The sequence below is a fragment of the Procambarus clarkii genome, chromosome 46 (genome assembly GCF_040958095.1).
Source record: "Procambarus clarkii isolate CNS0578487 chromosome 46, FALCON_Pclarkii_2.0, whole genome shotgun sequence".
Classification (NCBI taxonomy): Eukaryota; Metazoa; Arthropoda; class Malacostraca; order Decapoda; family Cambaridae; genus Procambarus; species Procambarus clarkii.
In genome coordinates this window covers 22,711,179-22,726,298 of record NC_091195.1, presented here as the reverse complement: position 1 = coordinate 22,726,298, position 15,120 = coordinate 22,711,179, and the positions used below count along the sequence as shown (strand labels likewise).

At 48.2% G+C, this 15,120-nt stretch overlaps 1 protein-coding gene across 1 annotated transcript in view; it reads right to left on the bottom strand.

The window, feature by feature from the left end:
- Positions 1-6,526: 6,526 nt before the first annotated feature.
- The window catches only part of LOC138350666 (uncharacterized), a 41,369-nt gene continuing 32,775 nt past the window's right edge, over positions 6,527-15,120 (bottom strand). The window contains exon 3 of the mRNA XM_069301843.1: positions 6,527-8,998. Within this exon, the coding sequence (XP_069157944.1) occupies positions 8,844-8,998 (155 nt within the window). The 3' untranslated portion in view covers positions 6,527-8,843. The remainder of the gene's footprint in view (positions 8,999-15,120) is intronic.

Sequence of the window (15,120 nt, the reverse complement as noted above, 5' to 3'; positions counted from 1 at the left end):
TGGGAAGCAGTGAAAGAAGATACTAATTGGGAATTCGTACGACTGCAGCCGAGAAGTAGGTTGGCAGCCGTAGTTGGGAGGAGAAGATGACGGCCGGGAGACCGACTCCAACCCTACAAGACGTAGAGGAGGAGCACGGACCCACGGACGACAGAACACGGAGACGACGCATTTATTTTAGGACGTTGATTGGGTTCCTGGAGGACACGACAGGGTGTGTGTGGGGGCGTTCCCTACACGAGGCGAGAGCCTGGACCAGGAGCTACAACTCAACTCTCACCAGAGGATAGGTGGAAGTAGGTGATTCTAGTTTCCCTCTCAATTCCCCTTTAGTCAGCTATATATTTAGCCAGAGTATCTTTCATGTCGTGAGCAAGTCTCACCTAGGTCTATGTCACAGTAAGGTACAGTAGTGTAGAGTGAGGCTGCACAAAGCTCTCACGATATTTATATATATGTGGTGTGTGCAGGCACCTGGAATTACTGAAGAATTTATTGTGTCGATAATTTCTTTCATGTGACTTTACTATGATAACTTAGAGAGAGAATATATATATATAAGTTTACCAGTTATTGGTGTTAGGCTATGTGCCCAGTATTTATATTATTACTATTATTGATATCTATGATTTATCTATATATATACATGCTTGTGTGTTGAATAATTTTTCATGTGTGCAGTGATCAATTGAATATTCGCTTACGAAAGGAATTACTGAGAACTCCAGTATTATATCTTGTTGCATTCGTTATTTATATGAAGTAAAGTGTGTTACGCCATGATAGTGAATTATTATGTTCATTAATATAGAAATGTTTGATTGAGCTCAAGATCAGTGCAGTGACTCATTTGTGTTCCATTGTCATTGTCGCAAATATTGTGTTGTGTGAACCTTTAGTGATTCTTGAGTATTTAAAGAAACAGGCGCCTAACGCCAACAAACAAGTGCAGTAAGAGATCAGCGGTGAGGGGGGGGGGAGTCGCCCAGCTGATTTTGACGTTGACGTGAGGGGGAGCATTGCCATCTTGGTGTGTTCCTGATTATATATGGAGAGCGAGCGACTTTTGCACGTATTTGCTGTTTGCTTGTTGATATAACAATATGATACCTTGAGTTTTAAGTAAAATACAAAATACCTTGGCGTTTGTATCATCCCCTCCATATTTCTTGTGGCTATATAATACTTGAGAGGAGATAGAGTGACAGAAATAAATACCTGCCTGATATCAGATCTATTGAGTGTGCTCTTGCCACTGTTACCACAATTCCACTGATGTGTTACTGGACACGGGAAACACCAGTTGGCGACCTTGTGGTTAGTAGTAGAGCCCTTGTCGGGGCGGGCACACAGTTGAAAGTGCAAACTGTGTTCTCACTCATCTCTGGCTAAAGAGGCCGGCCGGGGATCGACTGGTAGACTATCCAGACGTACAGTGGTGCCACAAGGATTGAGTGAAGACCCGCAGGGCTACGGTGAGTGACCTTGTGTACACTGTGATATAGTAAGGAAGAGGGAACCCCGACAATGTGTATATATATATATATATATATATATATATATATATATATATATATATATATATATATATATAAATATATATATATATATATATTCTTTATTATTTGTTGAAAAATAATATTAGTACACGATAAATTTCAAGTTACATAACACACATATCCATTAAGCTGTAAATACTGGGGAAAGGCCTTTTAGCCTGTAGTGTAGCCGCCAGCTATGGTGGCTACATTACATGTGTAGGACAGAACTACCTTCCGTCACTTGCTCCAGCCACAAGTCAACTCTCAAATCCACATCTGTCACATATGTCCTCTGGTCCTCCACACAAACAGCCCTTGTGCGCTTCCGGCCACCCTGTGTCCTTGAAGTACCGCCTTCCTTATAGCAGCCATAACTGGCGGATGATTCTTAGACGGTACCGACATTCTGGCGTCCCAGATGTCTCCACTAGCTTGCTTCCACACACACACACACACACACACACACACACACACACACACACACACACACACACACACACTTCCCTTGTCCCATACTCTGAGAGAGATTTTCTAATTTATTCACTCCTACAGTTTGGGTCACAACAATGGCCTTCTTAAAAATAAATGATGCCTTACAAACCTGCTCAAATTTTAGGGGATGGTAACTAGCTATTCAGACAAGGACTTTCAGTACATGTAGTATACATGGTCTTTGTTAAAGCTTTTGATAAGGTGCCATATGAAAGACTGACATGGAAAGTACAAGCACATGGAATATATGGTAGAACACTAGAATAGATCAAATAATGATTATAACAAAGAAAGTAGAGTCGTCCTAAACGGAAATAACTATGGCTGGAAAAATGTGGTGAGCGAAGTACCGCATGGGTCCATTTTGGGGCCATCCCTATTTGTCATATATATCAATGACATGGAATAAAATATTACAAACCATATCATCAAAATTGCAGATGACGCTTAGATTTATGGTAAAGTAAGGAGTGACCATAATATTGAGGCCTTACAAAGCGAGCTGCATGAACTCCATAAGTGTCGGAAGATTGGCAGATGCTCTTTAATACCGAAAAATGTAAAGACCTTGCATGTGGGGCATAACATTGCACATCATAACTATCAAATCAAAAGCCTTACCTTGCAGGAGGTTGATGAAGAAGGACCTTGGAGTCAGAATCCACAAATCAGTAAAAGTTGGTCAACAAGTGGGAGCTGCAGTAAAAGTTGGTCAACAAGTGGGAGCTGCAGTAAAAGTTGGTCAACAAGTGGGAGCTGCAGTAAAAGTTGGTCAACAAGTGGGAGCTGCAGTAAAAGTTGGTCAACAAGTGGGAGCTGCAGTAAAAGTTGGTCAACAAGTGGGAGCTGCAGTAAAAGTTGGTCAACAAGTGGAAGCTGCAGTAAAAGTTGGTCAACAAGTGGGAGCTGCAGTAAAAGTTGGTCAACAAGTGGGAGCTGCAGTAAAAGTTGGTCAACAAGTGGGAGCTGCAGTAAAAGAAGCCATCCACATCCTAGGAATAGTCAGCCGCTTGACGTCAGTCAGGTGCTTGTATTATTGTAGCCAAGCATGGAGACCTCAGCTTCAGAGAGGCACATCTGCTTAAGAGTTCAACACCTGGCCAGAAAAATCATTCATGAACTAAGTGGGTTCCCGTACGAGGAATAGTTGAGGGTTTACAGGGCTAACAACACTGCAGACCAGACATAACAAGGCTGATCTCAACCAAACTTAAAATATTGAAGAATTTGTGGATCCAGACAACTTCTTCAAAAGGTCAGATGTATCACAAACAAGTACCAACGGTTTTAAGCTCAACAAGACAATGTAGGACAGAAAATAGGTGATGCTTTTAGTATAAACCCATGGAACTGCCTACCCGCCGAAGCCGTAAATGTCAAAAGACTGCAACAATTTAAGATCCAAATAGACAAAATCATCAGAACAAATGGCGTGACTTTTGACAAGCCGGGTTCGTCGAGGACACTCGAGAGATAGTGGCCTTCAGGTAAATTCAGGTAAATATGTACACGTTGGACTGGACGGTGTGAGAATAGCTTGAGTTGCTTCAACTGTTTGTGTATAAATTATATCTCAATAAATTTATTTTAATTTTAAATCAAGAAATAAATTTAGAAATCAATTTATTTAAATTTTAAAACATCAGTGGCCAAATATAAACAGATGTCACAGAGAACTGTACTAAGATCAGGTTCAGTCTCGTGTCCTGTATACAGCACTGCTGTATAGTGTTGAATACTTATCTCTGAAAGTATTACATGTAATACAGGCCCAGAGGAATCTTCCATGACGTTCCTTACTCTCATAATTTTATAATTTCATCCTAAAATTCATAAAACTTTTTGTCTTTGAAGGCAATCACAAATCCTTTGATTATATAATATTTATTTTGTCTTTAATCCTGTTAATAGTATGATGGTCAGAGCACTAGTTCTTGGTCTGGTCTGGGACAGGCAGCCATCTCTGGGACACCCAGCATCTTGCCACAGAGTATCCCAGCCATCTCTGGGACACCCCGCATCTTGCCACAGAGTATCCCAGCCATCTCTGGGACACCCAGCATCTTGCCACAGAGTATCCCAGCCATCTCTGGGACACCCAGCATCTTGTCACATAGTATCCCAGCCATCTCTGGGACACCCAGCATCTCGCCACAGAGTATCCCAGCCATCTCTGGGACACCCAGCATCTTGCCACAGAGTATCCCAGCCATCTCTGGGACACCCAGCATCTTGTCACATAGTATCCCAGCCATCTCTGGGACACCCAACATCTTGCCACAGAGTATCCCAGCCATCTCTGGGACACCCAGCATCTTGCCACAGAGTATCCCAGCCATCTCTGGGACACCCAGCATCTTGCCACAGAGTATCCCAGCCATCTCTGGGACACCCACCATCTTGCCACAGAGTATCCCAGCCATCTCTGGGACACCCAGCATCTTGCCACAGAGTATCCCAGCCATCTCTGGGACACCCAGCATCTTGCCACAGGGTATCCCAGCCATCTCTGGGACACCCAGCATCTTGCCACAGAGTATCCCAATGATATATGAAATTTGGAATGCTTTAATGTGACACTTCCAACCAGGCAAATTTCTTCTATTTATACAGAAGGATTCTCTCTCCTCTTCCTTAACTAACACTGACATGACAGACGGAACAAAACAGTAACTGAAACGGTTTTCATAGATATTACACTGAAGATTTGTGTTGAAAGTTGCAATGATTTTATCTTGAGGTTATCTTGAGATGATTTCGGGGCTTTTAGTGTCCCCGCGGCCCGGTCCTCGACCAGGCCTCCACCCCCAGGAAGCTGCCCGTGACAGCTGACTAACACCCAGGTACCTATTTTACTGCTAGGTAACAGGGGCATAGGGTGAAAGAAACTCTGCCCATTGTTTCTCGCCGGCGCCTGGGATCGAACCCAGGACCACAGGATCACAAGTCCAGTGTGCTGTCCGCTCAGCCACCGGCCCCAACTGGTGTGTGTGTGTGTGTGTGTGTGTGTCTGTCTGTCTGTCTGTCTGTCTGTCTGTCTGTCTGTATCTCTCTCTCTCTCTCTCTCTCTCTCTCTCTCTCTCTCTCTCTCTCTCTCTCTCTCTCTCTCTCTCTCTCTCTCTCTCTCTCTCTCTCTGTGTGTCTGTCTGTCTCTCTCTCTCTCTCTCTCTCTGTGTGTCTGTCTGTCTCTCTCTCTCTCTCTCTCTGTGTCTGTCTCTGTCTAACTGGCTGGCTGGCCGTCTAACTGGCTGGCTGGCCGTCTAACTGGTTGTCTAACTGGCTGGCTGGCCGTCTAACTGGTTGGCTGGCTGGCTAACTGGCTGGCTTGACTGGCTGTCTAACTGGATGACAGGCTGTCTAGCCGGCTGCAGCTTGCTCGCTGTGTGTATATCCAATCAAAGACCCCCAATGGCGTATCTTCCTCCAGCTGGGGGAACCAACCCGAGCCCTTCCTACACACGCCAGACATCTGCTCTCCCATATTGGGGCGCACTTGTATCCCCCCCCCCACACACCTCCATAACCCAATCACTTCACATGCCCTACGAAGCGCCCATAGCACCGCTCAACCAGGCCGACATGCGTTACACTAACAAAGCTATTCAACTATCACCAATTTTAACGTTAATTGCGTAATTTCATATTAATATTTAAACAATGATTGATATATGAATATTATAAAATTTTCTGTTAAACAGACACTCGAAGTTTTTCCAGGTCAGCAATGGTGACTTTTTCCCAGTTTAAATGTTTTAAGGTTGGTTACTGTTCTCACTGTCAGCAGCAACAGTTCGACAGTGAGGTATAGTGACGGTGTCTATGACAGGAAAATGTCAGGAAAGGTTGTCACAATCACTGAGTCTTATACCCTCAGATGTAACTAGTTAGGTCATCTTCAATGATTTTTTTTTTAAATAAGACTTTCCTCTCCTGTCACTTAAAGAAAAGTCAAAGTAATATTAAACTTTGCATAGACAGTATTGATCATCATATGCAAATCTTTTGTTAAATTTTGAAAGCCTAAGTTATCTTGCAACGATTTTAAGTTTTTCTTAATTTATTTCTATCAACATTTTTGTATCATCGGAAACTAGGTAATGTTGCACTTGAGTGTTGTATCAACATGGTTTATATATACGGTAAACAAGACAGGTCTCAGGCCAGAGTCCTGAGGACCATTGACAACTATGGTAATGTTGCACTTGAGTGTTGTATCTACATGGTTTATATATACGGTAAACAAGACAGGTCTCAGGCCAGAGTCCTGAGGACCATTGACAACTATGGTAATGTTGCACTTGAGTGTTGTATCAACATGGTTTATATATACGGTAAACAACACAGGTCTCAGGCCAGAGTCCTGAGGACCATTGACAACGTTTACCACTCGGATTTGTCTTACTCTGTTTCTGTTGAAAAAGTCATATCATATACCACTAGCAAGTTAATACCTCCAAACAACAGGCCTCAGAAAATGAGGGCAAATAAAAGTGTTTATATTGTTTAAAGTTATATGTTACTTTATTTCCGATAATGCATGTATTTACTTTAATACTTGCAGTACTGAACTATAAAAAGCGTAGTACAGTACTACTTACAGTATCATAGGAGGTGTACAGTTTAGTTCAATTATTATGCACCCCATACCCATCTTGTGGGCGGCAGTGGAAAGGGTTACAGAGGCACATAATGGGCTCAGGGACTGAACCCCACAATTCATTTAGCTAAGCAAGTTACAATCTTGATGAGCTAGTTACAAAATTCAGTATAAGTCGTCACATCAACAAAGGGTTCGAGATCGACCACAAGTACAGTTTCTAAATTAAGCAACTGACATATGTGGAGAGCTAGTGTCACAATTGATATGTTTGTCCTGCACACCGCCCCCCATCCAGTGGGCAGCGGTGGATAGGTTACAATCACTTAGTTACTACCTACAGTTTGCAAACTGGGGATATTTGGCCAAAATCTCTGGCAGCAGATCATTTTGAATGAAACATTTACTCATCTTTAGAACATTTCTATAGAATTGTCTCTGAATTCATGTATCTTTTCGCACTCCATCACATAGTGACGGAGGGTGTGCGAATAATTTTGTTGACACAGTTTACATTTGGTCAGGTCTACATCAGCAGATAATGAGAATTCCTAGAGATACTTATAACCGAGTCTAAACCGAGCAGTAATAACATCTAGAAGTCTGCTGATTTTATTGGATAAACCATAGATGTGTGGCTCCTCTTGCATGATAGTATGATGATAGATGGAATTACTGGTGTCGATTTCACTTTGCTTCAGATCTACAAGATTTTGTTGAAGTTCTTGGTGTACTATTGCTCTCAGACTTCTCATTGACAATCCAAGGTTATACTCAATTTCTCCTTTAAAGGCAGATTCTTGGTAGTTTCTTTTCTAAAGAAATTGTACATTTAAGTGAGCAGAAGGACACTTACTGTAGCAGAAGGACACTTACTGTATTAAACTACTTGAACAGTATACTGCATACTATATTAAAGTACTTGTACAGTACGCTACTTACTGTAATAAAGAAAGTTCCTAAAAAGGCTAGCTACTGTAGTAGAACAAGTTTACAATCGGATACTGATAATATTAAAGTACATATACAATAAACTGCTTAATGCATTATAGTAAGTTACAGTAGGCAACTTACTGTATTAAGTTGTACATTAAGCAACTTACAATAACACAGGTGTATATATGCTCCTGCTTGATCTTGAGGATAATAAGGTTAAGACAGAATAAAAGTGAGACAGAAATTCTCAATGCCTAAAATTCCTTAAATGTCAAAATAACTTAAATCCCTTAAAAAATAAACAGCTAAAACTAATAATATTGATCCAATAAACAATAGTAAAGAAAATCATATCGATATAAAGTGTAGAAAATGCTAATATATAAATTAAATGCCAAAACTTATACATAAAATCAGTATATCAAAATCAGTTATTCATGCAATATGCATTTCTGAACGTATTAATAAAATCTGCATACAAATTCTTATTTATACCTCCAGCATACTAAAATACATTCATACAATGCATACAAAAACTCAATCATTCCATCAGCATACCAAAATTCATTCATCCTACTAACATTCTAATACTAATTCATACCACCAGCATACTAAAACTCATTCATACCACCAGCATACTAAAACTCATTCATACCTCCAGCATACTAAAACTCATTCATACCTCCAGCATACTAAAACTCATTCATACCTCCAGCATACTAAAACTCATTCATACCACCAGCATACTAAAACTCATTCATACCACCAGCATACTAAAACTCATTCATACCACCAGCATACTAAAACTCATTCATACCACCAGCATACTAAAACTCATTCATACCTCCAGCATACTAAAACTCATTCATACCTCCAGCATACTAAAACTCATTCATACCTCCAGCATACTAAAACTCATTCATACCTCCAGCATACCAAAACTCATTCATACCTCCAGCATACCAAAATTCTCAGCAACAACCAGCTCCTCGTAGATGTGTCCTTGTACATTATTGGTCTCGTGAGGCAGGTCTCAACAACCAGCTCCTCGTAGATGTGTCCTTGTACATTATTGGTCTCGTGAGGCTGGTCTCAACAACCAGCTCCTCGTAGATGTGTCCTTGTACATTATTGGTCTCGTGAGGCTGGTCTCAACAACCAGCTCCTCGTAGATGTGTCCTTGTACATTATTGGTCTCGTGAGGCTGGTCTCAACAACCAGCTCCTCGTAGATGTGTCCTTGTACATTATTGGTCTCGTGAGGCTGGTCTCAACAATCTACAATATCAAAACATTCTTAAAATTGTTAAGCGACGCACTGAGCTCTCGGAGGTACTTCTCGTTCTCCTCACTGTCCTGGATCCAAATCACAAGTTCATCACCAGTGACGCCCCTCCGGTGAAGTCCTCGCAGGAGTCTCTCCCCACCCACACCTGTAGATGAGAGGAAACATTGCAGCTCACACCTGGCAACTCTCCCCACCCACACCTGTAGATGAGAGGAAACATTGCAGCTCACACCTGGCAACTCTCCCCACCCACACCTGTAGATGAGAGGAAACATTGCAGCTCACACCTGGCAACTCTCCCCACCCACACCTGTAGATGAGAGGAAACATTGCAGCTCACACCTGGCAACTCTCCCCACCCACACCTGTAGATGAGAGGGAACATTGCAGCTCACACCTGGCAACTCTCCCCACCCACACCTGTAGATGAGAGGGAACATTGCAGCTCACACCTGGCAACTCTCCCCACCCACACCTGTAGATGAGAGGGAACATTGCAGCTCACACCTGGCAACTCTCCCCACCCACACCTGTAGATGAGAGGGAACATTGCAGCTCACACCTGGCAACTCTCCCCACCCACACCTGTAGATGAGAGGGAACATTGCAGCTCACACCTGGCAACTCTCCACACCCACAACTGCAGATGAGAGGGAACATTGAAGCTCACACCTGGCAACTCTCCCCTCCCACACCTGTAGATGAGAGGGAACGTTGCAGCTCACACCTGGCAACTCTCCCCTCCCACACCTGTAGATGAGAGGGAACATTGCAGCTCACACCTGGCAACTCTCCACACCCACAACTGCAGATGAGAGGGAACATTGAAGCTCACACCTGGCAACTCTCCCCTCCCACACCTGTAGATGAGAGGGAACGTTGCAGCTCACACCTGGCAACTCTCCACACCCACAACTGCAGATGAGAGGGAACATTGAAGCTCACACCTGGCAACTCTCCCCTCCCACACCTGTAGATTAGAGGGAACTCTGAAGCCCACACCTGGCAACTCTCCAAACTCACACCTGTAGATGAGAGGGAGCATTGAAGCCCACACCTGGCAACTCTCCTCACCTACACCTGCAGATGAAAGAGAACACTGAAGCCCACACCTGCAAACTCTCCCCACCCACACCTGCAAATGAAAGGGAACACTGAAGCCCACACCTGGTTACTCCTCACACCCATCTCTTAAGGAGGAGGAAGAGGAAGAGGATGGTTGTGATGCAGAGGAGGAGGGTAGTGGTGCAGAGGAGGAGGGTAGTGGTGCAGAGGAGGAGGGTAGTGGTGCAGAGGAGGAGGGTAGTGGTGCAGAGGAGGAGGAGGGTAGTGGTGCAGAGGAGGAAGAGGGTAGTGGTGCAGAGGAGGAGGATAGTGGTGCAGAGGAGGAGGAGGAGGGTAATGGTGCAGAGGAGGAGGAGGGTAGTGGTGCAGAGGAGGAAGAGGGTAGTGATGCAGAGGAGGAGGAGGGAAGTGGTGCAGTGGTGCAGAGGAGCAGGATAGTGGTGCAGAGGAGGAGGAGGGTAGTGGTGCAGAGGAGGAGGAGGGTAGTGGTGCAGAGGAGGAGGAGGGTAGTGGTGCAGAGGAGGAGGAAGGTAGTGGTGCAGAGGAGGAGGATAGTGGTACAGAGGAGGAGGAGGGTAGTGGTGCAGAGGAGGAGGATAGTGGTGCAGAGGAGGATGAGGAGGGTAGTGATGCAGAGGAGGAGGAGGGTAGTGGTGCAGAGGAGGAGAAGGGTAGTGGTGCAGAGGAGGTGGAGGGTAGTGGTGCAGTGGTGCAGAGGAGGAGGATAGTGGTGCAGAGGAGGAGGAGGGTAGTGGTGCAGAGGAGGAGGAGGGTAGTGGTGCAGAGGAGGAGGGTAGTGGTGCAGAGGAGGAGGGTAGTGGTGCAGAGAAGGAGGGTAGTGGTACAGAGGAGGAGGAGGGTAGTGGTGCAGAGGAGGAGGGTAGTGGTGCAGAGGAGGAAGAGGGTAGAGGTGCAGAGGAGGAGGGTAGTGGTGCAGAGGAGAAGGGTAGTGGTGCAGAGGTGGAAGAGGAGGAGGAGGGTAGTGGTGTAGAGGAGGAGGAGGAGGAGGAGGTTAGTGGTGCAGAGGAGGAGGAGGGTAGTGGTGCAGAGGAGAAGGGTTGTGGTGCAGAGGAGGAGGGTAGTGGTGCAGAAGAGGAGGGGGAGGGCAATTGTGCAGAGGAGGAGGTAGAGGAGTGTAGTGGTGCAGAGGAGGAGGAGGGTAGTGGTGCAGAGGAGGAGGAGCGTAGTGATACAGAGGAGAAGGGTAGTGTTGCAGAGGAGGAGGGTAGTGTTGCAGAGGAGAAGGGGGGTAGTGGTGCAGATGAGGAGGGTAGTGGTGAAGAGGAGGAGGAGGGTGGTGGTGTAAAGGAGGAGGAAGGTAGTGGTGCAGAGGAGAACGGGGGTAGTGGTGCAGAGGAGGAGGGTAGTGTTGCAGAGGAGGAGGGTAGTGCTGCAGAGATGGAGGAGGGTAGTGGTGCAGAGGAGGAGGAGGGTAGTGGTGCAGAGGAGGTTGGTAGTGGTGCAGAGGAGGAGGAGGGTAGTGGTGCAAAGCAGGAGGAGGGTAGTGGTGCAGAGGAGGAGGGTAGTAGTGCAGAGAAGGAGGAGGGTAGTAGTGCAGAGGAGGAGGAGGGTAGTGGTGCAGAGGAGTAGGAGGGTAGTGGTGCAGAGGAGGAAGAAGGTAGTGGTGCAGAGGAGGGGGTAGTGATGCAGAGGACGAGGAGGGTAGTGGTGCAGAAGAGGAGGGGGGGAGGGTAGTGGTGCAGAGGAGGAGGAGGGTAGTAGTGCAGAAGAGGAGGTGGTTGGTAGCGATGCAGAGAAGGAGGAGGGTAGTTGTGCAGAAGAGGAGGAGGGAAGTGGTGCAGAGGAGGAGGATGATAGTGGTGCAGAAGAGGAGGTGGAGGGTAGCGATGCAGAGAAGTAGGAGGGTAGTTGTGCAGAAGAGGAGGAGGGTAGTGGTGCAGAGGAGGAGGAGGGTAGTGGTGCAGAAGAGGAGGTGGAGGGTAGTGATGCAGAGAAGGAGGAGGGTAATGGTGCAGAGGAGGAGGAGGGTAGTGACGCATAGAAGGAGGAGGGAAATTTTGCAGAGGAGGAAGGTAGTGGTGCAGAGGAGGAAGGGTAGGGTAGTGGTGCAGAGGAGGAGGAGGAGGAGGAGGAGGAGGAGGAGGAGGAGGGGGAGGAGGGTAATGGTGCAGTGGACGAGGAGTGAAGTGGTGGAGAGGAGGAGGAGGGTAGTGGTGCAGAGGAGGAGGGGCAGGGAAGTGGTGCAGAGGAGGAGGAGGAGGGTAGTGGTGCAGAGAAGGAGGGTAGTGGTGCAGAGGAGGAGGGTAGTGGTGCAGAGGAGGAGCAGGGTAGTGGTGCAGAGGAGAAGGAGGGTAGTCGTGCAGAGGAGAAGGAGGGTAATGGTGCAGAGGAGGAGGGTAGTAGTGCAGAGCAGGAGGGTAGTGGTACAGAGGAGGAGGGTAGTGGTGCAGAGGAGGAGGATGATAGTGGTGCAGAATTGGAGGGTAGTGGTGCATTGGAGAAGGGTAGTGGTGCAGAGGAGGGGGGTAGTGTTGCAGAGAAGGAGGAGGGTAGTGGTGGAAAGGAGGAGGAGGAGGAGGGTGGTGGTGTAAAGGAGGAGGAAGGAAGTGGTGCAGTGGAGAAGGGTAGTGTTGCAGAGAAGGAGGAGGGTAGTTGTGCAGAAGAGGAGGGTAGTGCTGCAGAGGAGGAGGAGGATAGTGGTGCAGAAGAGGAGGCGGGTAGTGGTGCAGAGGAGGAGGAGGGTAGTGGTTCAGAGGAGGAGAAGGGATGTGGTGCAGAGGAGGAGGAGGGTAGTGGTGCAGAGGAGGAGGAGGGTAGCGATGCAGAGAATGAGGAGAGTAGTGGTGCAGAGGAGGGGGGTAGTTGTGCAGAGTAGGAGGAGGGTAGTGGTGCAGAGGAGGAGGGTAGTGGTGCAGAGGAAGAGGTGGAGGGTAGTGATGCAGAGGAGGGTAGTGATGCAGAGGAGGAGGGTACTGGTGCAGAGGAGGAGGGTAGTGGTGCAGAAGAGGAGGTGGAGAGTAGTGATGCAGACGAGGAGGGTAGTGGTGCAGAGGAGGAGGGTAGTGGTGCAGAGGAGGAGGGTAGTGGTGCAGAGAAGGAGGGTAGTGGTACAGAGGAGGAGGAGGGTAGTGGTGCAGAGGAGGAGGGTAGTGGTGCAGAGGAGGAAGAGGGTAGAGGTGCAGAGGAGGAGGGTAGTGGTGCAGAGGAGAAGGGTAGTGGTGCAGAGGTGGAAGAGGAGGAGGAGGGTAGTGGTGTAGAGGAGGAGGAGGAGGAGGAGGTTAGTGGTGCAGAGGAGGAGGAGGGTAGTGGTGCAGAGGAGAAGGGTTGTGGTGCAGAGGAGGAGGGTAGTGGTGCAGAAGAGGAGGGGGAGGGCAATTGTGCAGAGGAGGAGGTAGAGGAGTGTAGTGGTGCAGAGGAGGAGGAGGGTAGTGGTGCAGAGGAGGAGGAGCGTAGTGATACAGAGGAGAAGGGTAGTGTTGCAGAGGAGGAGGGTAGTGTTGCAGAGGAGAAGGGGGGTAGTGGTGCAGATGAGGAGGGTAGTGGTGAAGAGGAGGAGGAGGGTGGTGGTGTAAAGGAGGAGGAAGGTAGTGGTGCAGAGGAGAACGGGGGTAGTGGTGCAGAGGAGGAGGGTAGTGTTGCAGAGGAGGAGGGTAGTGCTGCAGAGATGGAGGAGGGTAGTGGTGCAGAGGAGGAGGAGGGTAGTGGTGCAGAGGAGGTTGGTAGTGGTGCAGAGGAGGAGGAGGGTAGTGGTGCAAAGCAGGAGGAGGGTAGTGGTGCAGAGGAGGAGGGTAGTAGTGCAGAGAAGGAGGAGGGTAGTAGTGCAGAGGAGGAGGAGGGTAGTGGTGCAGAGGAGTAGGAGGGTAGTGGTGCAGAGGAGGAAGAAGGTAGTGGTGCAGAGGAGGGGGTAGTGATGCAGAGGACGAGGAGGGTAGTGGTGCAGAAGAGGAGGGGGGGAGGGTAGTGGTGCAGAGGAGGAGGAGGGTAGTAGTGCAGAAGAGGAGGTGGTTGGTAGCGATGCAGAGAAGGAGGAGGGTAGTTGTGCAGAAGAGGAGGAGGGAAGTGGTGCAGAGGAGGAGGATGATAGTGGTGCAGAAGAGGAGGTGGAGGGTAGCGATGCAGAGAAGTAGGAGGGTAGTTGTGCAGAAGAGGAGGAGGGTAGTGGTGCAGAGGAGGAGGAGGGTAGTGGTGCAGAAGAGGAGGTGGAGGGTAGTGATGCAGAGAAGGAGGAGGGTAATGGTGCAGAGGAGGAGGAGGGTAGTGACGCATAGAAGGAGGAGGGAAATTTTGCAGAGGAGGAAGGTAGTGGTGCAGAGGAGGAAGGGTAGGGTAGTGGTGCAGAGGAGGAGGAGGAGGAGGAGGAGGGGGAGGAGGGGGAGGAGGGTAATGGTGCAGTGGACGAGGAGTGAAGTGGTGGAGAGGAGGAGGAGGGTAGTGGTGCAGAGGAGGAGGGGCAGGGAAGTGGTGCAGAGGAGGAGGAGGAGGGTAGTGGTGCAGAGGAGGAGGATGATAGTGGTGCAGAATTGGAGGGTAGTGGTGCATTGGAGAAGGGTAGTGGTGCAGAGGAGGGGGGTAGTGTTGCAGAGAAGGAGGAGGGTAGTGGTGGAAAGGAGGAGGAGGAGGAGGGTGGTGGTGTAAAGGAGGAGGAAGGTAGTGGTGCAGAGGAGAAGGGTAGTGTTGCAGAGAAGGAGGAGGGTAGTTGTGCAGAAGAAGAGGGTAGTGCTGCAGAGGAGGAGGAGGATAGTGGTGCAGAAGAGGAGGCGGGTAGTGGTGCAGAGGAGGAGGAGGGTAGTGGTTCAGAGGAGGAGAAGGGAAGTGGTGCAGAGGAGGAGGAGGGTAGTGGTGCAGAGGAGGAGGAGGGTAGCGGTGCTGAGAATGAGGAGAGTAGTGGTGCAGAGGAGGGGGGTAGTTGTGCAGAGTAGGAGGAGGGTAGTGGTGCAGAGGAGGAGGGTAGTGGTGCAGAGGAAGAGGTAGAGGGTAGTGATGCAGAGGAGGGTAGTGATGCAGAGGAGGAGGGTACTGGTGCAGAGGAGGAGGGTAGTGGTGCAGAAGAGGAGGTGGAGAGTAGTGATGCAGACGAGGAGGGTAGTGGTGCAGAGGAGGAAGGTAGTGGTGCAGAGGAGGAGGAGGGTAGTGGTGCAGAGGAGGAGGGTAGTGGTGCAGAGGAGGAGGGTAGTGGTGCAGAGAAGGAGGGTAGTGGTACAGAGGAGGAGGAGGGTAGTGGTGCAGAGGAGGAGGGTAGTG